General features: G+C 42.3%; 1 protein-coding gene across 1 annotated transcript; it reads left to right on the forward strand.

Annotated features, from left to right (window-relative positions):
- On the forward strand, positions 1–27,607 carry LOC128867576 (insulin-like growth factor-binding protein complex acid labile subunit). Its single transcript, XM_054108943.1, has 5 exons — positions 1–441; positions 20,780–22,078; positions 22,150–22,366; positions 26,042–26,301; positions 26,416–27,607. The coding sequence occupies exons 2-5, from the start codon at positions 20,817–20,819 to the stop codon at positions 27,344–27,346; spliced, it is 2,670 nt and encodes an 889-aa protein (XP_053964918.1). The 5' UTR covers positions 1–441; positions 20,780–20,816; the 3' UTR covers positions 27,347–27,607.
- The last annotated feature ends 320 nt before the right edge of the window (positions 27,608–27,927 follow it).

Below are 27,927 nucleotides of genomic sequence, written 5' to 3' on the forward strand. Positions count from 1 at the left end.
AATCCGTAAGCTGGGCGCAACAGGTGAACACAACCAGTAATCGAGTGAATTTCGAATGTGTCGCGTTAACGATCCGTACAAAAAAACGAGCCCTGCCAATAGATGCGCTCTTTGATAGTAAAAATTTATAGCAGCTGAGGAAAAGTGAGGAAGTGAAATAGTAAAATTTTGAAATATGTAAACAGCAATAGGGAGCGTTGCGCAATTGCATTAAAAGTGAACAAAAAGAAACACCAAAAACGTGGAACAAAATTAATTCGAACAAAACCTTAGTGACTATATTTTTTTTTTTTTAATTATACATCAGTAATTAACACTTCATTTTATATAAAACGCGCAGCCATCTGTAAAAAACGAAACTATAAGTCTCTAAGCGCATACACACATATACAAAAAATATCACTCTTCGTCCATAAGCGCGCCGTGCTCAAAATAATTTAGGTATGACTAATCGAATATCTGCAATACTTTGGCGTTTATTGTATTTGTTTTTGTAATTGTTTGTATGATAAGAAGGTTTTATGGAAATTGATAGTTGACTAAAATATTTTTAGTTCATTTGTATATAATATTATACAGGTTGGTTGAAAAGTGTTGAAAGCAAAAAATAAAACAAAGTGGAAAATTTAAATAAAATTAATTTTTTCTCCTCTTCATACGTCAAACATGAATATTTACAACCATTTGCTGAATAATTTTTGGTGTTGTTCTATTTCTTGGACGTCCACTCGGTGGTTCATATCCAACGATTGTGCGCTCTTTGATAGTCAAACCGATGGGTAAAAATAAAAAATAATTGGTGCCTACACCCGAGCTCCTCCACAAATGGAGGAACCTACAGTTTTAAGCGAATTCCGAATGGCAAACTTTTTTATTTAAGAGGAGCTTTTTCGTGACAAAAATACACTCGGAGGCTTGCCATTGCCTGCCGAGAGGCGACCGCCATTGCAGGATCTAGCACTCGAAATGTAACCAACTTCAGACCACTCGATCAGCTGATGCACGGGTGTCAGCTATCTGTTAGTTGGCTAAATGACAGTCCAGAGTTTTGTTTATAAGCGCAGGGAAGCTTTTTTCCGAGAGTAAACGCGAAAAAAGAAAATCAGTAATGGATTTTAAACGTAATAGTGAGATTACATTATATTTGGCTAGGAAATCCCAACCCGCCAGTGTTCGTGAGTTCGAGTACCTTTAAGTAAATTAAGTTTTTGTTTATCGCACCATTACTCGTTACACTGATGGTAGGTAGGTAGGGTGGTTGTCGTAAGACACACTTAGACCTTCGGCAGGTCCATTCTGATACTGGTAGCATTGCGAGACGTCATGGAGGTGGTCATCAAAGGACTGCAACGTCACGTGAAATGATTCAAAAAGTGAAGAAGCGACTTGAGCGAAACCCCCGATGAAGTGCCACTCAAATGGCGCAGGAACTGAAAATATCTGACCGTAGCATTCGCCGCATACTGAAAAATGATCTCAAAGTCAAGCCTTACAAGATCCAAAATCCAAAAAGCGCATAATCTCACGCCAAAGCAGCAACAAGTCAGACTTAAGAGAGTTTTGAAATTGAGCAATTCGTTAACTCCCAAAACGATAGGGCTTATTTGACCGACCGTTCTTACAATAATTTGAGTTCTCGATTGACCACCTGGAGGCAGCACCCGTCGCCACAGGTAATGGTTTGGGCCGGTGTAACTGCAGATGGGCGCTCTCCAATCGTTTTCATCAAGCCTGGCGTCAAGGTAAATGCGAAATATTATCGGGAAAGAAATCTGGAAGTTGCTTTGAAGCCGTGCAGCAAACAAATATTTCGTTGACAGACCATGGACGTTTCAACAGGACTCGGCACCGTCTCACAAAGCTCGAGTGAACCACGAATGGCTAAAAAACAACGTTCCGAACTTCATAAAGTCCACACAATGACTCTCACATACACCAGACGCATATTCGATGGATTATTCTCTATGGTCCATTTTGGAAAGCAAGGTCCGAACTAAAAGACTCACCAGTCTCGAGGCGCTGAAAAACGCCATTGTCCGCGAGTGACCCAAAATACTTGCAAGTCACATTCGGGCAGCTTGCGAATCGTTTCTGGACCGTCTCAAGGCCATAGTCAAGGGAAAAGGTGATCATGTCGAGCAAATGTAAATTGATTTTTAATTTTGTATTATTTTCACACATTTCTTACTTTGAATTAAATAAAAGTAATTTTTCAAACTAAATTGATGGCCTTTTTAATTGGTTACACTTCGAGTGTAGCTAAACGATTGATTACTTTTTCTATCGTTTTGGTGTTTCATGCTCGAAGATTCGAACCTACGCAATCCTGAAGGGTAGTCACGTACCAAAACATTCGACTACAGCCGCGCCAACCCATGGATGCATAGCTGAAAATGAAGGACCAGAACTTTTTCGCTATTTGTACTCCTGCCCTTGGGCATTTTTTCCGTTGTCAGGTGCCAGCTAGCAATTCCATTGAAAAGTTTGACAAATTCTTCCATAAACGCTTTCAGAAAGTTTTGATTTGTGAGTCTAATTAGTTCTGTTTATATTGGCTTTAAAAATTCATTGCTGCAAAAAAATTAAATTCAACCGTAAACATTTTTTTGCGATTATTTTTCATAGTATTCGATGTGGATTACTAGACAAGAATGCATCGTTGAATTAAAATCACTATACGGCGAGAAGGCTCCATAAAAAAACAACTGGAACAATGAATTTGCTCGCTGACCAACGAATTCCGGGAAGCTCTTCCAACGATTGACGAAGATCATCAGGTTAAATACTGTAAGATTGAGGCATCTCTGGGTGTTTGTCTGAGGTGCATGAATAAGTTGCTTTTAAATCCTTCTAAACTAAAAAAAAGTGTAAAGAGTTTTCCAATAACAGATGTTAGGTGTTAAACAGGAGAGATGATTAACGATTTTTGATGGGCGGAATTGGATGGTATTGATCTGGACAACGTTTATTTTCAACAAGACGGCGCTACGTGCCATACAAGCAACGAAACCATTGATCTTTTACGGGAACAGTTTCCGGATCGAGTTATCTCTCGAAGAGGTGATCCAATTGTGATCCACCGAGATCTTGTGATTTAACACTTTGTGACTTTTTTCTTTGGGGCCACGTGAAAGAGAAGGTCTACGCCAACAGCCCAGGGTCAATTCAAGACGTTAACGATGGAATTCGTGCGGCTATCGAGGATATAGGGTAGCCACTTTGCAAAATTCGGTTATGGAAAATTTCATGAAAAGGATATTGTCCTGTAAGCGTGGTCGTGGTGGTCATTTGCCTGATGTTATTTTCCACTCTTAACGGCATAACTTCCTCTTTATAATGAAATAAACATTCGATTATTTATATTAAAAAATATCATTTTTCTTTGAATATCAAAATAACACTTCCTATTGGAAAACCCTTTATATCACTGCCCATTATTTAATTATTTTCATTGTAAAAAATACACAACCTGTCAATTTCAAATGTCTTTTAAACAAATTAATTCTTTATTAGATCGAATGAAAATTCGTTTGTGTTCAAATGACAGATGAAATATTAAAATGGCGTACATTTTTATTCCTCCACTGGTTGAAAGTAGTCGCTTTCACCACTTTTCAACCAACCTGTGTAATTAAGGCATTAACATTGCTAAACTTACAGGAAATCATAATCTTTAACACCTTCGAATTAAACGCTTTAAAAGCACTGATAACTCACTTTGTATTATTTTTATTAACACTACAAAAACTACTTAGGGCACTTTTCACTTTGGTGAACTAACTTAAGTTCGGCTGTTAACTATCGGTTTTCAATTTCACATTAGAAGTTGACTGCGGGGTACTGCTTCATATTTGTGTGTTAATCTCTAGTTAATTCCATGTAGATCAGCTTATTTTGAATGCTCCTACAAATAAGCACTCGTATACAAATTTATATGTCAAACTACGCGTTTCATGTTTTTGTGTAAAAAAAATATATGTATAATATTTAAATGTCCAAATATAAACTGATATTAAACTCTCGCATTTTCCGTTGAGAGCGGATGACGCATTTCATTTTTTTAGTTTGTCAACAAAAGGTCAAGGGACTGGACAAACCGCTGGCACGCGAAACTTTACTTGCCACTAGCAATATGTGAATTGCACCGCTTCTGATCCGAAAAACACGAAACTTTTATATAGATTTTTTTGGCAAATTACGGTGTTTTAAATGTACAATGATTGTAGTGGTAATATTGCATGTTAAAAATTTTAAAAAGAATCCAGACTTTTAATATTTCATATGTTTTATGTCATGGCGGAATAATAAAAGATGAAGTAATAAGGCAGCTTTCGCTATTCATGCGCGCTGTCGCTTGCCACAGACGGCGAGTGGTTCATATGTGATTTTGTGCTGATTAGCGCAAAGGTGGATAGCAAAAATGCGGACGATGTGATTGCAGTTGTTATGTATTATTTTAATTTTATTAAGAAAAGGAAAAAGGGCGTTAGAGCAAAACACCGAAAAGCATGGGTAAATTATTGGCTAATAAAGGGTTTTTCAATAAGGGCGGGTAGATGTTGAAATGGAATAAAACAAGCTGTGTGTGAGTTATTAACAAAATTATTCTTTTATTTGAAAGGCGCATATATGCCATTATGTATGGAATATAACATCATTCAAATGCCCGCCTCGGCTTCTTACGGTGGAACGGATCCAAGTGGTCCAATTTTCAATGACTCTTCCGCATAGATCCGGCTGAATTTGAGCGATGGCCTGTGTTATGTTCACCTTTAGAGCATCGGTCGATTGTGGTTTATTTGCATAGACCTGAGACTTCAAGAAACCCCACAGGAAAAAGTCTAGCGGGGTCAAATCGCATGACCTTGGTGGGCAATTCACATCACCCCTGCGAGAGATAACCTTACCCTCAAATCGTTCATGCAGAATGTCAATCGTGGCGTTTGCTGTGTGGCACGTAGCGCCGTCCTGCGGGAACCACATGTCGTCTAGGTCCATATGGTTCAATATGGGCTATAAGAAACTGGTTATCATCATTGTGTAGCGCTCGCTGTTGACGGTGACCGCCTCACCAACGCCGTTTTCAAAAAAGTACGGACCAATGACGCCGCCGGCCCAAAATCCACACCAAACGGTAACTTTTTGAGGATGCATTATCACCTGGTGAGGATACATTATTTTGTTTGTTAACACAGCCATTCATCCAAAAATGCGTCTCGTCACTAAAGATGATTTTCCGCCCAAAACTGGGGTTCTCTTCCAAACGATTCGAAGCCCAGTCAGCGAACAAACGGTGTTGTCTATGGTCATCAACTTTGAGCTCCTGGGTCAGTTGGATCTTGTACGGGTGTAGGCCCAAGTCCCGACGCAAAATTCGCCAAGTTGAAGTCTGCGAAGGCCAAGTTCTTGTGCACGGCGATGAATAGACTGCCTCGGGTTCTGCTGTACACTTTCACAGACCGCGGCAATGTTCTCGGCTGATCTTGCGTTCCTTGAACGTACGGGTGTTGGCTGATTGTTTACTGACCCGGTCGTCTCAAATTTGGCCACCAAACGTTGAAGAGTCGACTTTGAAGGGCCACCACGTCTACCGAAAAATGGGCGCAATGCGCGCAACGTTTGCGTTAATGAACACTCATTTTGATAATAAAGTTTTATCATTTGAACGTGCCGTTCAATCGTGTAACTTGCCATGATGATTTGGCATAAACAACTGAATAATAAACAAAAGATTTGACAGATGTCACCAAAACAAAATGGCTGCCACAGGGCGCCAAAATCGACCCGCGCCAATTGAAAAACCCTTTAGAAGATGGCATCTTTCTAGGATGTAAAACTATTAAATCGTCTTGAATTGTCGGATTTTAGAAATTATAAAAATGTTTGGGAAGTTCGTGGAAACTTATTACAAAAATCTCAAATTGGTAACGCCTGCAACTGTTGGAAAAAAAATACATTAATGCGAGACGCGATTACGCCAAAGGAGAGATTATTCGCTACGTTAAGATTCCTTGCTTCAGCACAAAGCTACGAGGACTTGAAGTTCTTGACAAATACTTCACCGCAGTCCCTCGGCTTAGTAGTAGCAGAAACCGGTTGCGGAATTATTTTTACCCTAAAGCCATTTAATCCAATCCCATGCTCTTATTTTTTCGTTGTTTTTTTTTTTTTTGTATATTTTCATTTTTTATTTACCACAATTCTAGCTCGTTTTAGGCACTCAATTAACTGCATTATTAATGTCTGGCTCAAGCTCATTTTTTCCGCCGATGTGCACACTTCAAGCATCAACATAAAGGGTTTTCCAATAAGAGGTGTTATTTTGGTAAAAGATCAATGCTTTCGTTGCTTGTGTGGCAAGTAGCGCCGTCTTGTTGAAAATCAATACCAGATCAATACCATCCAATTCCGGCCATAAAAAATCATTAATAATCTCTCGATAGCGCAATCCATTCACCGTAACTGTTGCTCCAGCTTCATTTTCGAAAAAGTAAGGTCCAATGACTCTGCCGGACCATATACCGCACCAAACAGTCACACGTTGAGGATAGAGAGGCTTTTCAACTTGTCAAATATCAAAAAATGACAGCTTCAAAAGTGACATCTACCGAAATAGCAGGCTATTCAATATGGCACCTGTTATTGGAAAGCCCTTTATAATGAGCTAGTTGTTTTTGTTTTGTAATGTTCGCGCACCACACCGCATAAAAGGAACATTTGCGCGAGCCGCTCGCTCCGTTGCATTAACGTCGCCTTTAGCCTACTTTATACTTTACACTGTTGTCTTTTTTCGTTTGAAGTTTCATGTCTTGCCTCTTTAAAGGCATTTACATATATTTAGGGGGTAATGATGCTATAATTTCGAATTTCGAAAAACTATTTGCTTGCAACATTGTTTTTTCTTCAATTTTCCCTCTGAGCTTTTGCAAAAAATAATACGTGAAGCCTATGAAATGTTATTTATTTTTAAATACAAATTTAACATATCTAAGTCAAGTTGTACGACAACAATGTGAACATTTCAAGTATTTAATGGCGAAATAATTTCTGCCACTACCAGCTTCTCTAAGAAACATATTTTCACACAGCCATGAGGTAAACCTTTCAATAAATGTCCAACAAAAACAGAAAAAGGATTTTTAAATGCATAATGCATTCCCGCATAAAGTCTTTCAGTAAGCGCCTGAGAAGCTACAGGCGATCGATTAATTCTTTTAAATTTCTTATATCAACTAATTAAAAATTTTTATTTGAAAATTATACACCCGGGACCCATGTTACCATTAGCATACTATGTCTACTGACATAGTTCAGGCTGGATTTACAGGACTCGACTACCCTTGAAGTGGTTGGGGGGCTGTCTAAGGTCGCTGCAGACACATACAGACCTGCCTCTCCATCTGTTTTCCACAACAAAGTTCATCGCTTCTTGAAACGCAAACACCTCCGCTTGAAACACAGATGCATGATTCCACGTAGACACCAGAGTTGGAACAGTGCTCGGTCCTGGAGCCATCCGCGAAAGTGCGAGAACAGTGTTTGCCGGCCTCGTTTTCAGAGTTTGACCACAATTGAGCATCTGGCAGCACCACCCTGTATCTCTTTTCAAGTAAGACTCTTGATGGCATGGAGTCAAGGGGCATGTTGAGGATCATTGAATAGAAGTGAATGCCTACTCTGTTGTCCAATACCGGACAAGGGCGTACCAATTTCCATTGTGTTTCAGCCTGCAGATGGCCTTCAAGACCTCTTCTTGGATGAAAACATCAAGTTGTGGTAGACTAACCAGAGCATTTAATGCCGAATGAAGTAGTGGGAAAAGCTCCGGCGCAACAGATGGCCACAGTGCGTTGTGGTCTCGATAAGGTCCTCCTGACTACCACGAGAGAGAGTCTACTCACTCAGACGGCTGATACATAGGTGATAATAGGTCTTATCATAACCGCGTAGATCCATAGCATCTTGTTAGGAGAAAGATCCCCGTTTCCATAAAGACACCTTTGCACTGGTAGTGACTGTCAGTGCTTTGGATGTCTTTGTTTCAACGTGTGACTTCCAAGGAAGAGAATTACTTCAAGATATTTGATTTCTTTGGATAGCTGGATTGTGATTCCTTTTAGCTTAGGCGGAACGAGTTCATCAAGTTTCCTCCTTCTGGTAAAGAGGACAATACCAGTCTTGGTAGGGTTTGCCGGAGCAATGGAGGCAGCACACCGCCTAGGGGACAACCTCTATTAACTCCGGATGACACCAGCAGATCTTCCACTGCTCGCAGAATGGAAAAAGTTATGAAATTAGAAAGTATTCGAAACTTTCGAAACCCTCTCTAAATGACGTAAAGTTTGCTCTTCCTTGTGTAAGAAGAAATCGAAAAAGAAACAATTTAGAATGAATATTAATGGGTTTATTATTTGTCGCATAGTTATTATCAATCTAGCCCTTGTTCATTTATTGCTGTCATTAACATTTTCCCATTGCATCTGTGCATAAAAAGTTGTAAAAGTTGCATTATTATATTTTTATAATATGATTCGAGTACGGATAGCTCTGCTATACATTTTTTTGCTGCGAAAATACAACTATAAACTGATTGCTGCTTATAATAATAATATTTAAATGTAGGTATATATATACATGTATATGCACATACATACACATAGGTATGCATGTAAGAGGTCTTGTAACTGTTTTGTTTCGCTTTCATGCGCTCTTTCATTGATAGGAGCAGATAAAGTTGATAAGGACGGCTATATGCCGTGTATGTACATAATTAGCCACATACATACATACCTACATGGCTCTAAATATACTTTTTAAGCCATTTCATTAACAAAACAAATACCACAATGTCATATTCTATAAGTAATTACAAACCCAGTTGAGAAACTATAAAGCGGCAACAAAATATAGTAGACGATTTTCTTGCTTGCACGAGTACATTCTGTCAAAAAAAATATCGGGATATCCATTTAAAAATCGCGTGTTACATATATGTCTATTTTTTGCTGGAATGTTGCGACAACTGTCCTCTATAGTGTCGCAGAGTTTGAGCGTGATTTGTCAATTGGCTTCTTTTTGGCATCTAATTATATCAGTCAACCGCAGCTGTGCTCTGCGATTTTCACTATGAATAAAAATATCGAACAAAGAATTTGACTAAAATTTGTGTTTTGAATGGGATTTCGTGTACCGAATCATTGAAAATGTGTGCGGGTATACTTCATCAAAAACATGGTTCTACTATTGGCATAAAGCGTTTGCAGAGGGCCGAGAAATCGTGGAAGATTTGCCCCGATCTGGTCACCCATCAACGCCTTCAACGGATGGAAACATCGAATAAGTCAAAGAAATGGTGCTGAAAAACCATTATTTAAGTTTGAGGGAGATAGCTCGAGACCTCAGCGTGTCTCACGAAGCAATTCGCATAATTTTACACCATTAAATGAGGCTCGATTGCGTAATACTGTTGCATTATATTGATATAGATACATTCATACTTTTAATCAGTTCAAAGTAAAAAATGTGTGAAAATAATACAAAATTAAGAATCAATTTACTTTTGCTCGATATGATCACCTTTTGCCTTGACTATGGCCTTGAGAGAGAGTCCAGTAACGAATCGCAAGCTGCCCGAATGTGACTTGCAGATATTTTGGCCCACTCGAGGATAATAGCTTTTTTCAGTGCCTCGAGACTGGTGTATCTTTTAGTTCGGACTTTGCTCTCCAAAGTGGCCCAAAGCGAATAATCCATGGGATTCGCGTCTGGTGAATTTGAGAGCCATTGTGTGGACGTTATGAAGTTCGGAACGTTGTTTTTTTTGTCATTTTTGGTTCACTCGAGCTTTGTGCGACGGTGCTGAGTCTTGTTGAAACGTCCATGGTCTGCCACCGAAATGTTTGTCTGCCCACGGCTTCAAGGCAACCTCCAGATTACTTTCCCGATAATATTTCGCATTTACCTTGACGCCAGACTCGATGAAAACGATTGGAGAACACCCATCTGTTACAGCGGCCCAAACCATTACCTGTGGCGGGTGCTGTCTCCTGGTGGTCAATCGATGACTCAAATTCTCATATGAACGGTCGGTCAAATAAACCCCATCGGGAGTTTACGAATTGCTCAATTTGAAAAATTTTCTCGACAAAAAACACAATGTTCGGAATTTGACCGCTTTCGGCCAAGCGAAGCAACTCCCTCGCTCTCTCAAGTCTGAGGTGTGAGATCATGCGCCTATTCTATCTTGTAAAGCTTGATTTTGAGATAATTTTTGAATATGCGGCGGATGCTACGGGCAGATATTTTCAGTTCTTTCACCATTTGATTATCACTTCGTCGGGGATTTCGCTCAAGTCGCTTCTTCATTCTTTCAATCATTTCACGTGACGTTGGAGTCTTTTGATGACCACCTCCATGACGTTTCACGATGCTACCAGTATCATTGTAACGAGTAATGGTGCGATAAAATATTTTTATTGATTTTAATTTTTGCATCACCTGCGCGAGCGGTCTGAAGATGGTTACATTTCGAGTGCCGGACCCTGTAGATATCATCAAAATCACTGGGTTGTTCAATAAGTTTCGCGGTTCGATAAGAGAGGGCGTTGCTACTAGCCTAAATTTTTTTCTTATGTTGGTGCACTCTGCATATGAACTTCTATAAAGTTTGATTTTAATCTGTCAATTCATGCTTTGATTACAAGCCATTTAGCATCGACGTGTCACAGTATTTTCTACAATGGAAAAAATCAAGTACCCTGCAGTGATCGAATTTTTATTTTTGGAAGGCTTGAAAGTAAAGGAAATTTATGAATGAATGTTAAAAGTGTATGAAGACTTTTCGCCATCAATTCGAACAAAGATGAAATACCGAATTTAAATGGGGCCGTACAAGCCATGAAGACAATCCACATCAAGGACATCCAAAGAAGCAGCAACAACACCAGAAATCGTAGAAAAAATGAAGGATATCGCGTTGAAAAATCGTCGAGTGAATGAGATTTAGTAGAAGCCTTAGGCACCTCATTAAGCAATGTAAGCAATATTTTGACTGAAGTATTGGGTTTCAAAAAGCTGTGTGCGCAATGGGTGCCGTTTTAGCTAACAATGGAGCGAAAACACATTCGAATGCGACTTTCTCAGCAACATTTAGAGCGTTTTCGAAAGAATAAAAAGCATTTTGTGCATCGATTCGCTACTGTGGATGAGACTTGGGTCTTTCACCATGACCCTAAATCAAAATAAGATGATAAAGTGTGGTGTGAACGCGTTTCTTCGGCTCCGATACGAACCTGTATCCAGAAATCGGCCAAGAAGTTGTTAGCATCAGTTTTTTGTTATGCGAAAGGAATTTTTTTGTTATGGATTACTTGCAAACTGGTAAAACAATAAATTCTGAATATTATTGCAACCTTTTAGATCGGCTGAAGGAAAAAAATCATTAAATTAACCCAGTTTGCAAAAGAAAAAAAATCTTTTTCATCAGGACAATGCACCTGTCACAAAAGCATTTTTACACTGGCTAAAATCGATGAAGTAAAGTTCGAATTGTTGGAGTATTCTCTGTATTCACCAGATTTGCCTTCTAGCGACTTCTATCTGTTTCCACACCTAAAAAAATGCGTGCGTGGAAAGCGTTTTTGATCAAATGTCGAAGTTATAACAGCTGTGGAAGCGTATTTTGCACGGCTTCAAGATTTTCACTCTAGGGATGGAATTCATAAATTCAAATCTCGTTCGAACAAGTGTATTGATGATGCTCAGGGAGACTATACTGAATAATAAAGTGAATTTCAGATCGTAAAACTGTCTTTTTCTCATCGAAACGCAGAACTTATTGAACAACCCGGTTTTTTTTTACTTTTGAATTAATATTTTAAATGCCTGTTCTGAATTTTCTTAGACATTAATGAAGAAATAAATAAATAAATAAAAATAATGAATAAATAATTAAATAATAAATAAATAAAGCCAAATTGCGGTATGCTGAAGGCCAGGAAGTGGAGTCAAATTTTATGTAGAATTATTTACGATACCTCGACGCTTCGCTTAGCTGTGCAATCGATCGACTTATGAACTTCTACAGTAATATTAATATTAATGTTATCTACTTTCATATAAATATGAGCGCGTGTTCGCTTAAAAATTAGTCATACAATGACCGATAACATTGTAAACAAAAAAAATTAGTTTCAGATATACATTTTTTTTTTTTTTTGAAGCTGTGCTATTTTTATAGAGTGTACTACTGTTGTCGGCGGCGGCCTTAGCCGTATGGGTTGATGCGTGACTACCATTCGGAATTCAGAGAGAACGTGGACTTGAATCTTGGTGAAACACCAAAGTTAAGAAGTAGTGCACGGGCTCGAAACCTTGGCCATGAAACACCAAATGATAGAAACAGATGTTTTTTATAGCTGTTAGTCCTCGGCAGGCAGTGGCAAGCCTTCGAGTGTATTTCTGCCACATATATATTGTATATATATTGTATATATATATATATATATATATATATTACTGTTGTCACGTCACTCTTCGTATTTTGAGGAGACATTAAAAAATGGAAAAAATTTGCCTCCACAGGCAAGCGCCAGAGTATATTTTTGACTTGAAAAAATGTCTCATAAAAACCTTTGCCTTTCGAAGGCGACCTTTTCCTTTTTTCGCGACGCACACCCACCAACAACTTCAGAAGCGTGGACTAAACATTTTGCAGTGGTATTTTCGCCTATATATATTATGTTAATATTTTTGTTAATTTTATCTTTATCCAAGGTGGACAATATTTTGTATACGAAATATCGGAAGCTCCTCTACTGTATATCCGCTTACTAATGAACGTAGCGACGCTTCGCTAGAGCTGTAATTTACACTGATTTTTCTGGTTCTGCACTGCACTGGTTCGCTATACGTATTTGAATATAACTCGAAAAGTTATGGGAATCTCGCTATGAAAGTTTCAGGGACTACTGCGCATACCCTCTGCTATTAATAAGAAGAATAAGCAAAAAGTCTGAGAGGTGATGATTTTACAAAAAATTGATGAAATTTCAAATATTCCCAAAAAAATTTAATTAAAAATATTTTAAATATTTCCAAAATATTTTAATTTAAAAAAAAATTGTTTTTGTAATTTTACCAAAAACTGATGAATTTCCAAATATTCCCAAAAAAATTTAATAAATATATTTTAAATATTCCCAAAATATTTTAATTAAAAAAAAAATTGTGTTTGTAATTTTACAAAAAATTTATGAAATTTCAAGTATTTCCCAAAAAATTTAATAAATATATTTTAAATATTCCCAAACTATTTTAATTTAAAAAATATTGCTTTTGTAGTTTTACAAAAAAATTTTGAAATTCCAAATATTCCCAAAAAATTTAATAAATATATTTTAAATATTCCGAAAATATTTTAATTAAAAAAAAAAATTGATTTTGTAATTTTACAAAAAATTGATGAAATTCCAAATATTCCCAAGGTTAGGGTTAGGTTAGTATGGTTGCCCAGGGAGTGGGCACACTTGGACGAAGAGAGATTCGTCCTTTGTGATACCATTGTCAAGGAAGTGAGGAGAGGGGAAGGACCGATGAGGCGCAGGGAGAGGGCGGGGAGAGGTGGTGATGGGAAGGTTAGGAGCGTGCGGATTATGAACGATGACTATGTTTGCGTCAACCGCTTAATGCTGCTGATGAAACTCATCAGATTTTTAATGTCAGCGCCAGCTATCTCAGCAGGCGTGGCAAAGAAATAAGAGCCAAGATGCCTGAATCTTAGCCCCGCCAGGGCAGGGCAGCTAAGGAGAAGGTGCTGAGATGATTCCACCTCATCCTCCATACATCCAGCACAGAAAGGACTCGAGATGATTCCAAGTCTCACAGCATGCATTCCTCGCGCATTGTGTCCTGTGAGAGAACCCACTAGATTGGAGAGCTGATATTTTGTCAGACTCAGAAGCTCACCCGAGCGCCTTCGGTCCACACGTGGCCAGAAGGATTTCGCGACTTTGCACGTTTGTGCATTTTCCCAGCGCTCGCTGAGTTTGCGCGATGCCCATCTTTCCAGGAGCAGACCGCAGGTAGTCAGGGGGATTCCAATTTTCTCCCTCCGCGGGGAAATCACCTCACATGTCCCTTGTCTAGCCAGCTCATCCGCCTCACAGTTTCCCGCAATGTCGCTGTGACCGGGAACCCAGATGAGGCTGATGTCAAAGAATTCGGACGCAGTAGAAAGTGAGGTCAAGCTTTCCTTGACCAATTCCGAATGCACCGTCATAGACCCGAGGGCCCTTATTGCCGCTTGGCTATCGGAGTAAATATTTACCTTCTTGACTGTTAGTACACATTTGAGCAGCCAATCAGCTGCCTCCTTGATTGCGGCTACCTCTGCCTGGAACACACTGCAGTGGTCCGGTAACCTGAATTTTAGTCTGACGGGGAGCCCTTCGCAAAAGACTCCTCCGCCAACCTTTCCTTCCAACTTCGATCCATCCGTGAACAAGTTCACCAGGCCCTGCCCCCAAGTGTAGCCCCCCGTCCACTCTTCCCTTGACGGGATGTGAGTGGTGAATGTTCCGGTTGAACTAAATGAGGGTATACACTGGTCTGTTGACAGAGGGATGAACTCAAAGTTTCTAAGGATGCTTGAGTGCCCATAAGGGAGATTGAGCTTATAGCTCCAGCCCCTCAGTCTGATTGCGGTACGTGTAGCGGCAGTTCTGCCTGCGATATCTACGGGTACCACATTTAACATTGCGTTGAGCGCCAGAGTAGGAGTCGTTCGAAGCGCCCCACTGATTCCAATGAGTGCCGACCTCTGAACTCTTTCCAGCTTCTTCACCAATGTCGTCTTCTCTAGTGAGTTCCACCAGACTATGACTCCATATAACAAGATAGGCTTTACAATGGTATTATACAGCCAGAAAACAACTCGAGGCGAGAGGCCCCATCTTTTGCCAATTGCGCCCTTGCACCCATACAAGGCGATTGTTGCCTTCTTCACCCTTTCCTCAATATTGGGCTTCCATGTAAGCTTGCTGTCAAGAATAATACCAAGGTACTTCACCTTGTCAGAAAGCATCAGAGGAGCGCCCCCTAGTGAGGGAAGTTGAGCTCTGGGTATTTTATATTTCCTCGTAAATAGGACGAGCTCCGTCTTAAGAGGATTCACCGACAGGCCACAATCCGTTGCCCATCTAACAACTGCATTCAGATATCCCTGCATCAAGTTGTACAGAGTATCCAAAAATTTTCCTCTAACAATTAGTGCCACGTCATCCGCGTAGGCAATTACCCTGCAGCCTCCCTTCACCAGCTCCTCCAACAGATCATTTAGAACAACAACCCAGAGGAATGGTGAGAGAACCCCACCTTGCGGAGTACCTCTACTCACCTGCCGGTGGAGGGAGATACCGCCCCACTCTGCCGTGACAGTTCTGTCGCTAAGCATTTTGTGGATAAGTCTTATAAGGTCGGTTTCGACCCCTAGTTTACCTAGAGACCTGGTAATTGCCTCCGGAAGGACGTTGTTAAAAGCCCCCTCAATGTCGAGGAAGGCGCCTACCGCAAACTCCTTCTGAAGAAGAGACTCTTCGATTTCTTCCACGATTGTATGTAGGGCAGATTCCACCGATCTACCCTTGCAATAAGCATGTGGGGTATGCGACAGTCGACCCCGAGGAATTGCGCTTCTTATGTGCAGGTCAATCAGTCTCTCAAGGGTTTTCAGTAAGAAAGATGAGAGACTAATTGGTCTGAAGTCCTTAGGGGAGACGTGCGAGCTCTTACCTGCCTTGGATATAAAGACAACCCTCACGGCCCTCCATGATCTTGGTATGTAGCCCCTGGCTACGCAGCTCGCATAGATGGGGCTCAACCAACGGCATGATACCTCCACAGATTTCTGTAGTTGGGCAGGAATGATGCCGTCAGGACCAGGAGACTTGAAGGGCCTAAAGGAGTCAATGGCCCAAGCCAGGCGACGCTTATCCAGCAACCAGCCCCGGTCCGGAATGCAAGTTGAAATGCTATCCAGGCCGGTGCTGCTAGGTGCTGGGCTCGTCGGAAAATGGGCGTCGAGAAGTAACTTCAGTGACTCCTCGCCGCTCATCGCCCAACGCCCCGATTCGTCTCTTAGGTACCCCAAGGGAGCGGAACTCTTCGTGAGTACTCGACTAAACCTGGAGGACTCATGGCAGCCCTCTACGCTTTCGCAGAAGCTTCTCCAGGAGTCCTTCTTAGCCTTCCTAATTTCGGACTTGTATATTCCTAGCCCTGCTTTATACAGTTCCCATCCCGAGGGAGACCTAATTCTTTTAGCCCTGTTAAAAAGGCGTATGCATGAGGCCCTAAGCTCAGATAGCTCCGTTGTCCACCAGGGCGGTTTTTCCTTCCTGGGAAAAACTGTTATTGGACAAGAAGTTTCCAAGGCCGTGTTGCAAGCTGAGGTGAAAGTTTCCACCAGTTCGTCGATCGTTTCTTCCGATAGATCTAGATTTCCTCCCGGTGCCTTGGGGAGTAAGCTCAGCAAATTTCTATAATATGCATCCCAGTCCGTCCGCCTCAGGTTCCTGTAGGGGGATCTTATTGGACGAGTTTGAGTGAGAGAGAACTGAATGTACCTATGGTCCGAGAAGGAATGAGTGTTTAGCACCCTCCAATCGGAGATTTGGTTTATCAGTGAGGAAGAAGCCAGAGTAAGGTCAAGCACCTCTTCTCTGGCTGCGGTAATAAAAGTGGGGTCCTTACCCCTGTTACATATAAACAAGTCCTCGTTTAAAATATAATCAAAAAGTGACTCACCTCGTGCATTGATGTTAGAACTTCCCCAGCAGGTGTGATGGGAGTTCGCGTCAGTGCCTATGATAACGCCGATTTTCCTGCGTTTTGCTTCAGCCAGGGTTTCCCTTAGCAGCGCCGGAGGTGGTTCCACCTCGTCATCGTGTGCCATATATACGGACATCAGCCATAGCTTTCCAGCCGGGCCCTCCAGACTCACCGTCACAATGTCTTCATTGCTGAAATTAGGCAAAATAAATGCGTTAAGTTCCCTCCTGATGGGTATACAGGATCTTGGTTTACCTGTCCTGCTATACGCCACCAGTTTGTAGCTTTTCGTCCTGAGCCCAGAAATGCCGTTGCTGCTCAGCCACGGCTCCTGAATCAGGACTATATCAGCTCCACCTTGCTCAAGGTGGATAAGTAGGTTGGCGGACGCCGCCTTAGAGTGCTGAAGATTTATCTGAAGAATATTCATCCTCCAGGATCCTCTCCATCACCTCCAGGACGGCGTCCTCGCTCTCCGAGGCCAGAAGCCTCTCCTCCTCCGCCCTGTCGAAGAACGACCCGATGCTTATGACGGACCCCGGTAAAGAGCGGACGTCATCAGCATTGTCACCCTCCGACGTGATGGAATCTACCTCCATGTCCACAGGAGCTTCCTCTACTGTGGGCCTTGCTTCTCCCAGCACTTCCGGATGTGCGGGGGCATCTCCTCTGGCATCGGTTTGGTAGACCTTAAGGACTACCTTCTCGAAGCCATAGTTGATGACCCCCTTTGCTTCAGCAAGAGGACTGAGAGACTCTGCATTCAGCAGAATCAGCGCTTGCCGATAGGATCCCTCAGTCTTCTCCACCTTAACCACCCTCCAGTTGTGCGTGGGAAGTTTGGGGTTACAGTAGCGGAGGATTTCCTCCATCTCCTTCGAAGCAGAGGGTTCGGAGGGGAGCCAGACACGTGCTCGCGGACGCACAGGTAGATCCCTTCTGTCCACTACCTTCAGCTTGGCTCCCTCCCATACCTCTCCCACCAAGGCTACTGCCGCCCTATACATCGAAGCTGACCGTTCGTCAGCGCAGACGATTCTCTTGTAGGAACCGTAGTGCCATCCGGCACTTTCACAGCTTGGAGGTGGTCCAGGGTTTTCCCTCACCACCTTCATGAATACGGCAGAGATGGCGGACGCTACCCTCTTCCACTCCTCCCTAGAGATAGCGCCGTCTTCTCTACCGCTGTCCATCACCCCGAGAATGATGGAGCCCGCCTGCTTAGCGACTTCGCTAAACGATTTTGGTGGGCCACCACCAATCTTGGGTCTCTTCTCTTGGGAGACGTCCTCCTCCTGGGAGCGTTGCCTTTCTACTCCCGAGCCCGGGTGTGGAGCGCTCGCTTCCACTCCCTTTCCGCTGCCCTCCTCTGCTCCTCTGACCACCTTCCTGGCCCACTCGAGCGTCTGAGAATGCCTCTCAGATAACTGAGGGTCATTCTGGCCACCGTAGCGCTCCAGGATCCTGGTAGGTCAGAGAAGGACCGCTTACTCTGTCCAGGCTGCCGTTTAGGCTTAACAGAGGGTCCCCGAAGAGATACCCCCGAAGTCCCCGGAAAGCTAGGTGAAAGTCCTTTGCTGGTGCTGGCTACCCCATCCAGCGCCACTGCTCCAGGAGTCACAGACGGTTCCGTCTGTGATCCGTTACCTATTAAAGGTGGGTTTCCTTATGGGGCATGCGTTCAGAGCCAGACCGGACACAAAGACGGGAGTCGTCTCAACCGCACCTACACCGCCAACCCAATGGCTACGGACTTGGAACGTACTCCGAGGCCTGCCAGGGTTTTAACGGGACGGGGGCAGTCACGTCATTAGCCCATCAGCCATTTCTGCTGAGTTTCACCTCAGCATACTCAGGTGGCAGAATGCCGCGACTACCAGCACAGGGGTCAGAAAAAGTCGAAAAAGTAGTGAAAAGAATTTGTCCAAATCCGAAAAAGCGAGGGGGGGTCGTCATCGTTCAGGAGGCCGTTGAGGCCGCAGATCATTTAGCGCTACCCAGGGTGCACCACGCGGAGGCGATCTGCCCTACACCCCCAATATTCCCCAAAAAAATTTAATAAATATATTTTAAATATTCCGAAAATATTTTAATTAAAAAAAAATTGTTTTTGTAATTTTACAAAAAATTTGTGAAATTTCAAATATTCCCAAAAAAATTTAATAAATATATTTTAAATATTTCCAAAATATTTTAATTTAAAAAAATTGTTTTTGTAATTTTACAAAAAATTGATGAAATTCCAAATATTCCCAAAAAAATTTAATAAATATATTTTAAATATTCCGAAAATATTTTAATTAAACAAAAAATTGTTTTTGTAATTTTACAAAAAAATTTTGAAATTCCAAATATTCCCAAAACAAATTTAATAAATATATTTTAAATATTACCAAAATATTTTAATTAAAAAAAATTGTTTTCGTAATTTTACAAAAAATTAATGAAATTCCAAATATTCGCAAAAAAATTTAATTTAAAAAAAATTGTTTTTGTAATTTTTTTTACAAATTAGCACAATTAGCACAAATTAGCTAAAAAATTAAGCAAAAAATGTTTTTTGAAGTTTTTTAATGCTAAAAAGAACTGAAGATGCTGAGATATTAGATTGAATAAGTCTCCAAACTATTAATTTATTCAGTTCTCTACTTTAGAAAAATTCACCATTTTGTCCAAAATACGAGTACATCCTAAGATCGCTAGACATCGAATTACTGTAATGAGAAAACTACCATTATTACAATACGCAGATTATTTTAAAAAGTCTTCTTAATCTTCCCCCATAGATTATTTCAAAAATTTATTGTTCACTTATTCTCTCCATTTTCGTGATATAAAACCATACTCAAAAAACTTCCACCAAAAGTGCTGTAGGAAAATCGCTGTCCGTGGCGGGTCACAAGCCCAGCGGACAACCAGATAAACTGGGTTGCTTCCACTTTTCACGTTAGCTCGCTCTCGAACAGATGTTCGGAAGCTAACCAGAGGATACTTGGACGAAGCTCGAAAGTTGTGAGCAGCTTGAACCATATGAAGAATCGCCCAGCCTCCGACCGCTTAAGCGATCTGACTTTTACAAAGCGCGCCAGTCTTTTTTTCTCATGCTAATCGGCGCCAGTTGGGAACATCAAGTGAAGCCGTCCTCCTCCAACTCATCTCTGCAACGCAGAGGAGGCCTTCCTCTTCCTCTGCTCGCACCAGCTGGTATCGCAACGAATACTTTCAGAGCCGGCGCGTTTCTATCCATTCGGACGATATGACCCAGTCAAAGAAACCGCGGGATCTTTATTCGCTGCACTACTCGTGGGTCTATGTCGTCACAAAGCTCATACAGGTCGTTGTTCCATCGCCTACGATACTCGCCGTTGCCAACGTGCAAAGGTCCAAAAATCTTACGCAGAATCTTTCTCTCAAATACTCCAACGACGCTTCATCAGATATTTTCATCGTCCACACTTCAGCGCCATACGTTAGGACGGGCATGAGTGGTAGTTTTGTTTGTCGAGAGAGGACTTTACTACTCAATTGTATATTCGGTCCAAAGTAGCCCTTCTTAGCAAGATGGAGAATATATATTGGATTTCGAGGCTGACATTATTATCGATGTAATGTTGGTTCCTAGATAAACGTAGTCCCTTATATGCTTTTGAGGTGCTTGACTGAGGTGCTTGGCTGCGAGGCGACCGCTATTAGAAGCAGCTTTTTCGATGCCTCTTACAACCTCGCAATCATAACTGGTAACACTGACGTGGGTGCCGATGCGTGAGTGCGCAGACTGTTTGTTTGATGGCAGGAGGTCCCACTTTTTTTCCTCGTTCACCATGAGACCCATTTGCGTTGCTTCTTTATCCAGTCAGTTTGGCAATTATTCCTTCTTACATTATTTTATTACTATACTCTTTAGTCTTCTTCTTTACATAATTTTGATACAATTTAATTTTTCTCTTTTCAGCATATCCAAATGTCATATTCCATATCATCGTGTAAAAATGTCTAACCTCTACCATTTCCTCGCCATATCGTTGCTACTCTATCTCACATCCTCGAGCTCGGCAATTAATTGTCCAAAAAACTGCAAATGTTCGTGGGTTCTCGACAGTCTGGGTGTCGACTGTTCACACAAAGGTCTAACGGAGTATCCTGAATTTTCGGATCTGCCCATCGATCATCTGGATTTATCTGGCAACCATTTTGATAATTTTCCCACGCAGTTGGCCGCCATAGGATCACTCATCTACTTAGATCTCTCCAACAATCAAATAGATCATTTAGACGCGGACGCCCTCGTGGGTTTCACAGCTCTACGTGTTTTACTGCTCACCAACAATAGCTTCGACAGTTGGGTGGCTCTAAATCCGAGTAATGTTTTTCAGAATGCCATTAGCTTGAAGCAACTCAGTCTAAGCGGAAATAATTTGGAAACATTTACGGGTCACAAGTCCGAAGAAGCGCTGATTAGTGAATCGTTGACAAGCCTGGAACTTGAAAAGTGTGGCATTGCAACAGTTGGCGGTGATCATCTTATAAACGGACTGCCTGCACTCGATAGACTTTCGCTGTCGGGGAATGCGATTACGACACTGAACAACATACCTTCGAGCACCTTGCGCGTGCTGGAACTCAGCAACTGCAGTTTGCTGCGCATTCCCGCAACACTAACCGAAGGTTTGCCAAACTTGGAGACTTTAAATGTTTCGTGGAACTTTGCGTTGGAACTCAAAGATGCGATAATATCGGATACCCTTTTGGAGTTGGACGCTTCCTTTTGCAATTTGGATACTGTAAACTTGAGTGGTTTCCCAAGTTTGACGCGTGCGCGCTTGCGTGGCAATATGTTACGCACCCTGGATCAATCCACCTTCGGCGTTAATACTCTTTTGGAGACACTAGATTTGGCGCGCAATTCGTTGCGTAGTCTACAAGTGGATGCCTTCGTTAATTTGAAACATTTGACCACAATCGATTTGTCTTACAATGAAATTGCGCGTCTCGATATGAATTTGTTCCGTGCCAACGATGTGCTCGTCTCGATCAACCTAAGTCGCAATGTCATTGAGAAATTTACGAAACTTGTATCCAATTCGTTGCGTGAAGTCAACTTAAGTGGCTGTGAAATAATAATGATCGAGGGGAATGCGTTAACGGGCTTACCGGCAATCCAACGGCTCGACCTATCGAAAACACTAATCAAGGAATTTCCGCCTAATATGCGTTCGGAAACTTTACAGAAATTAGATTTGAGTAACTGCAAGTGAGTAAGAATTTTACTAGAGTATAAAGTCGGAGTGCATTAAGAAGTATTAACGTTGCTTTCTTTCCCAGATTATCTGCTCTACGCAACACGACATTCGCAGGTTTTCCGGAATTGGCTTGGTTGCAGTTGAATGGCAATCGCTTTACAAATCCAATACCAGCTGGATATTTTCGTTCAAACCAGTACTTAGATGCCATCTGGATTAGCGATAACCCATGGATTTGCAATTGCCAAGATGCAACGTTTATGGACTTCTATGATTATTTAACCGCACCGCCACAGAAGGTATGCAATCGATGGGACGTGGATTTGGTAGATTTTTTCTGCTTTTCTGTTTGTGTTCAAAAAAATGGGGCACTGAGTACAACGAAAATGTACACATTTCGTGAGATTTTCTCGCTCTCACTTTGGCATTCACAAAAAAAGAAGAAACAACAAAGTGAGTTTAGCTTGCCTTAACTTCTTCTTCTTCTTGATTGGCGCCATAACCGCCTACGCTACTTTGGCCGAGTTTAACAAAGGTAAGGTTATACTGGTTGGCCGAAGCAACACAGAGACCATTTTGGTTCATAGCTGCTATACCAGATCATAGTCCTATTTAGCGAAAATATGCATCACTCAAGATGGGCGCACAGTTCGCGAATTTTAGAAGTCGCTGGAGCTCCAGCTCAAGGATAGATTCTAGCCTTTCAAAGCTGTAAGCACCCAGGTATAGTTTACGAGAGAGTCGGAGAGTAGCATAAAAGATGCTCCAAGGTTCCTCTTGTACGTGGCTCATGACATTTTCTGCAAACGTCGTTAATGGTTAAATTTAGCTTGCAAGCGTGTGCTGGAACTAGACAGTGCCCTTCTACAGTTTCTTCTATCGAACAATGTAACCGATTTAGTATACGTGTCATCATATGCGTGTTCCCACATGATCCTGGCAACTTTGCAATTGGTTAGGCTGAGCCATCTGCCTTTTGCCTTTCTGAGCATGCGTTCCTCTAGTTCTTTTTGTAGTGTGCGCAGAGGACTGACTGATTTGATCCCCTTCAAGTTTCGCGCCTTCTTTAGCTATTCCATCCACTGTCTCGCTTCTCTCTATGCCTTTAGTCCCAGGAACCCAATGAACACAAAGTCTGCGATTACAAGCGAGCTTGTTGATTGCTTCCTTGCATTCAAGGACAGTTTTGAATGATACGCAGTGTGATTTTATCGCTTTTATAGCCGCTTGGCTATTCACGCAAAAGTTTATTGAGCAGTAAATTGTCGCGTCTGTACATGCAGCAAATATCTCAGCTTGAAACACAGGGAGTTTAAATGCCGTATTGAAGCTTAATTTCGCACAATATACGAGTATGCCAGCGCCAAGCCTCTCTTCCATTTTTGATCCATCAGTGAGTACATTGATGGTGTTACTCTTCGGAATCAAGCCTTTGCGCCATCCACCGTCTTCAATAACGGTCTTTAGTGGTTTTCGAGTTTAACAAAGCGCGCCAGTCATTTCTTTCTCGTGCTAACCGGCGCCAGTTGGACACACCAAGTTGGCTCTAAATATTAGTGTCAGTAGTGACATCCACTCAGAAGTACTGCAGCAGATTACTGTAGTGTCTTTGAAGCTGAGTTAATAGCTAGAGAGACGTTGTGGGTTACGAACTCATCCGGTCACTGTCTACTCGGACAGTCAAGCTGCCATAAAATCTCTACAGTGAAATAATTCATACTTCCTCCATAGTAGAGCTTGAACGTAGAGCTATTCTAAATGAGTTGGTTAAGGGATGCACTACGATCATTATCTGGGTCCACAGCCACAGAGCCAGAGACTAGAAGCTGCATCTCGGATGAGCCTGTAAGGAGCGGAGCTGATCTTATATCAATCAACACTGCTCAGGGCGTAGGTATCCCTTTATCCTCAAGCAAGCTTTGGATCAGATCAGTTTACATCGCGTAAACCAACAATAAATAGTTGCGAGGTAACTAGGCACGTCTGGCCTAGAAGGAATAAACGCAGAATTAGGTCTCCCAGCAATCTCGACTGTCGTTTTATTAGTACGGGTGGTTGGTTAAAGGAGTGATTCCAGAATCCAACTAACGCTTCCGCACCCTTTTGTTGCCACATCCTCGTTACCAACTTGTTTAACGGTTATTTACAGCAAGACTATATCCAGTCTGTGAAGTTTGAGACCTTATTAGGCTGTTGACGTCTAAGACAGACAGTTGTTCGAGACTCTCGAACAGCGGTTGACCCAGGGTTAACATTCTGTCCTTCCAGGGCATTCACAGAGGCAATGGAAGATTGTTTCCCGGTTGTCTTCAACTGTGACAGTGTGTGTTGTGAGGGATGCCCCTTTTGGCTGCTCCGATAGACCAAAAGCCGGTTATGACTGCCGTTAAACTCCAAGCATCTCGTCGTTCCATGCTTATCAATGTTGATAATTGCTTAAGGTTGTAGGTGGGCCATAACGTTCTGCTAATTTTGCATTTCGTCTGGTCTTTCCATCTATAATCCCCGCTTCGGAGGAAATTATATTCTTAACTGCACGTAGTGGTGTGAATACCGATTCTGCAAGTACGTTATTCATGGCAGATCCCCCTCTTGCTAGTTCATCTGCTTTTTCGTTCACTTTCATTAGTGCGGTAGTTCGCATAATCACCTTGGTTCTAAAGCGCTGACTTCGGAAATTCTCCAGCGCACTTAGCATTTGGCCCAAGTTAGCATTTTTTACATCCACCTTTGTGGCTAGGCAATACTCTTCATCTCCGTAGAACCAGTGAGAACCTTCGATCGCTTTGTGAGCGATGCGCTTAATCGCTATAACAGCATCTCTAGTAGAGCATGTTTTACGGAAGCCATATTGGTGAGGCGATAGCCCTCCGGCGCTATCGATGGCAGATTCCGGGCGACTCACAATTAACCTTTCTAATATATCGACTGCCGTGTCCAAGTATCCGTGTTAGTCCATCAGTCAACGGCCTGCTTATGGAATAGCAAGAAGATCTCCCTTTTGCGCACGGCTTGGGGACAGCCTATTTCTACCGCTTCGGATTCTTCTTCTTCATGTCGATATCAACAATTGTACGCTCTTATAAAAAATTGTGCCTGAGCGATTAAGTTCTGCGGCTCGTACGATGCTCACCCTGTCTGAAACCTCGTTTGGTATCAAACGGCTCGGAGAGGTCCTTCCCATTTCTGACGGCGCTGCTGGTGTTCAGCAACGTCATCTTGCTAAGCCGTATTAGTTTTGCGGGGATACCGAATTCAGACATCGCGGCATACAATTAACTCCTTTCCGTACTGTCGAATGCAGCTTTGAAGTCGACGAAAAGATGGTGTGTGTCGATGCTCCTTTCATGGATCTTTTCCAAGATTTGGCGCAATGTGAATATTTGGTCGATGGTAGACTTTCCAATCAGTTGGTTGACGGTGGGATTCAGCCTTTCACACAATACGCTCGCTAGAACCTTATAGGCGATATTTAGAAAACTAATCCCGCGGTAATTGCCACAGATTGCAGGATCGCCCTTCTTATGGATTGGGCAGAGAACACTTAAATTCCAAACGGCAGGAATGCTTTCATCCGACCATCCGCTTCGGAGTTGTTATAGGCAAAACAGGGCGGTGCCAGTTTATCAGCTTTCTCATTTCCTTCTATGTGCCTATGGCCAGGTACCCAGATGAGAGTGACGACTGTCGTGCGCGTTAAAGGCTTAAGTTCTTCCTTGCTTTGGCTGACGATTTTTAACTTGGTTACAGGTGACCTTAAAGCTAAGATGGCTGCTTGACTATCTGAAAAAATGCCTACTTCCGATGGTTATTATGGATGGTTTCATCAGCAAGAAAGATAGTATTCTACAAGTCTTACTTTGCATCGTATGCATTTTCTTTGAACAAATTGAGTGGATCTTTATGAACATACCCACATACACATATTTCAATGAATAGCTCATCAAACATCACTGCTCTCCGTGTATTTCCAGTTAAAGGACCGCAACAGCGTGCGCTGTGCATCACCCTCCCACTTCTATGGCAAGACTTGGGAAGGCGCTTGTGCGAATGTCTGGGTACCCAGCGGACGCACATCAAGGGCTGAAAGAGCATGGACCACGATTATGTTGTGCCTCCTGGCGATCGGTGTGGGTACCCTCATCTTCACCTGCTTCAAGAAGTTTGTGAAGAGTCGCAAGCAACGACGTAATCGAAATGAGTATCGACAAAATCGCGCTGAAATGATGGAAATGTGAGTGAGATTGTTAAAGCGACATCTATTTTAAATACCTACATACATACATACACACATAAATATGTACATACACGCGTGTATATACTCAATATTCATATATCTCCCTTTCAGCCGCGCACAAAACCAGCGCATGCTTGAGGAGGCCGGCACACCAAATGCCCCAAATCTGTACGAAAATCACTTGCCGTCCTATGAAGACGCCATACGCATGCCGAAACTGGAACGACCCGCGAAATCAATGGTAGATCTGACCGAATCGGGTCATGCGCGTCGCGCTAAACTACGACGTTCACACACCAACCCTGAGGGCGATGCCGACGATAACGACGATTTGATGCTGGACGATCGTCAACGCTTCCGTAGCGAGGAAATGCTATCCAATCGCGCTAAAGAGCGTACCGCTCACATAATTCCTTTCTCGCGTACCGGCTATGTTGAATACAACAATTCGCGCAGTCGGCGTCTCAGCGTTGAAGATTCACGCTTCCCAGCTGCGCATTTGAAGTCACAGAATTTGCAAAGTGCCGAGAAGATAGCCAACTTTCAGGGTTATGAACACAGCCCCTACACGAAGCGGCGTCCCAAAGTGGCCGAAATACCGCCATTCAAGCGCGCCACAATGCGTCCCGACAGCGTGGAGTTCCTCACCGATCCCGAATACGAAGACCAAAGCCAGCCGGGCAGCCCATTTGCGCGTCGTAAGCCGAAGACTCCGCTCGCAGTTCGTCCATTGCCGCCCGCTGTTGAGGATTATTTCGGTAGCGAACAGAAAGCACGCGTTTCCTCATCCGACGACAGTGATTTCCAAGTAATAGTTGAGCCAGAGATCTCCTCCATTGCCGAAGTGCATAATACGTCGTCGTCGGCCGATGGTGGTGCGTCAGGGAGCTTGGAGCGCGGCAGACGCAAAAAGCGGCTGAATTCAGTGAGCAGGCGTGCGAGCGGTAATTTCACTGCCGCAGCGGCTGACGACAGTACTTCGTCATCGGAGCGGGATCCGATTGTGGTGGTGCATAAGCCAATGCGCGAAACGCTGTTCTAACTGATGGCGAGGGAGAGTAGTCAACAAGTAAATCAACCGCTAAGGCACACGCATACTTACGTGTGTATGGATAATTGCATGCAAAAGAGTGTGCGCTGCAACGAGTATTTAACGATTAATATAAATATAAAATAATATACTTTAATATACACATATACATATAAGTATGTATGTGTTAAATTAGAAAAATTAATTTTATATTATTTAAGCTAGAGTTTTTAATAATTTTTTCGAAACCCAAAGATGGAATAGTAAAAGTAATTTGATTTTGCTTATTTATAAACACAATCAAATCCACAAAAATAATACACAAAAAGCTTTAAAATTCATAAACAAAATATTTTATTTTAAAACCTCTGCAGCACCCTGTTCTTCACACATGAGAACAGTTCGTAGAGGTTTGTGTTTTTGCTAATGCTTGAACATTGCAACGAGTTGACAGATGGCGCGCTGTGTGCTGATGCGCTTGGTGGTTGCCTGTGCCAGAAAGTGGTGCGGGACTTGGCTACGTAATTTTTGGCACCGACGACTTCCGGCTGCCTTGCTAAACAATTCTGTTCGCCTGGCAGAAATGGTGTTTT

The sequence above is a fragment of the Anastrepha ludens genome, chromosome 6 (assembly GCF_028408465.1).
Source record: "Anastrepha ludens isolate Willacy chromosome 6, idAnaLude1.1, whole genome shotgun sequence".
Lineage (NCBI taxonomy): Eukaryota > Metazoa > Arthropoda > Insecta > Diptera > Tephritidae > Anastrepha > Anastrepha ludens.

What these genes read in the sequence shown, in the direction of transcription:
- LOC128867576 (XM_054108943.1), top strand. Translation starts at nt 20,817, where the DNA reads ATGTCTAACCTCTACCATTTCCTCGCCATATCGTTGCTACTCTATCTC. An exon ending in TTAGATTTGAGTAACTGCAA is followed by an intron (nt 22,079 to 22,149) that starts GTGAGTAAGAAT and finishes TTTCTTTCCCAG; the next exon opens with ATTATCTGCTCTACGCAACA. An exon ending in TAACCGCACCGCCACAGAAG is followed by an intron (nt 22,367 to 26,041) that starts GTATGCAATCGA and finishes GTGTATTTCCAG; the next exon opens with TTAAAGGACCGCAACAGCGT.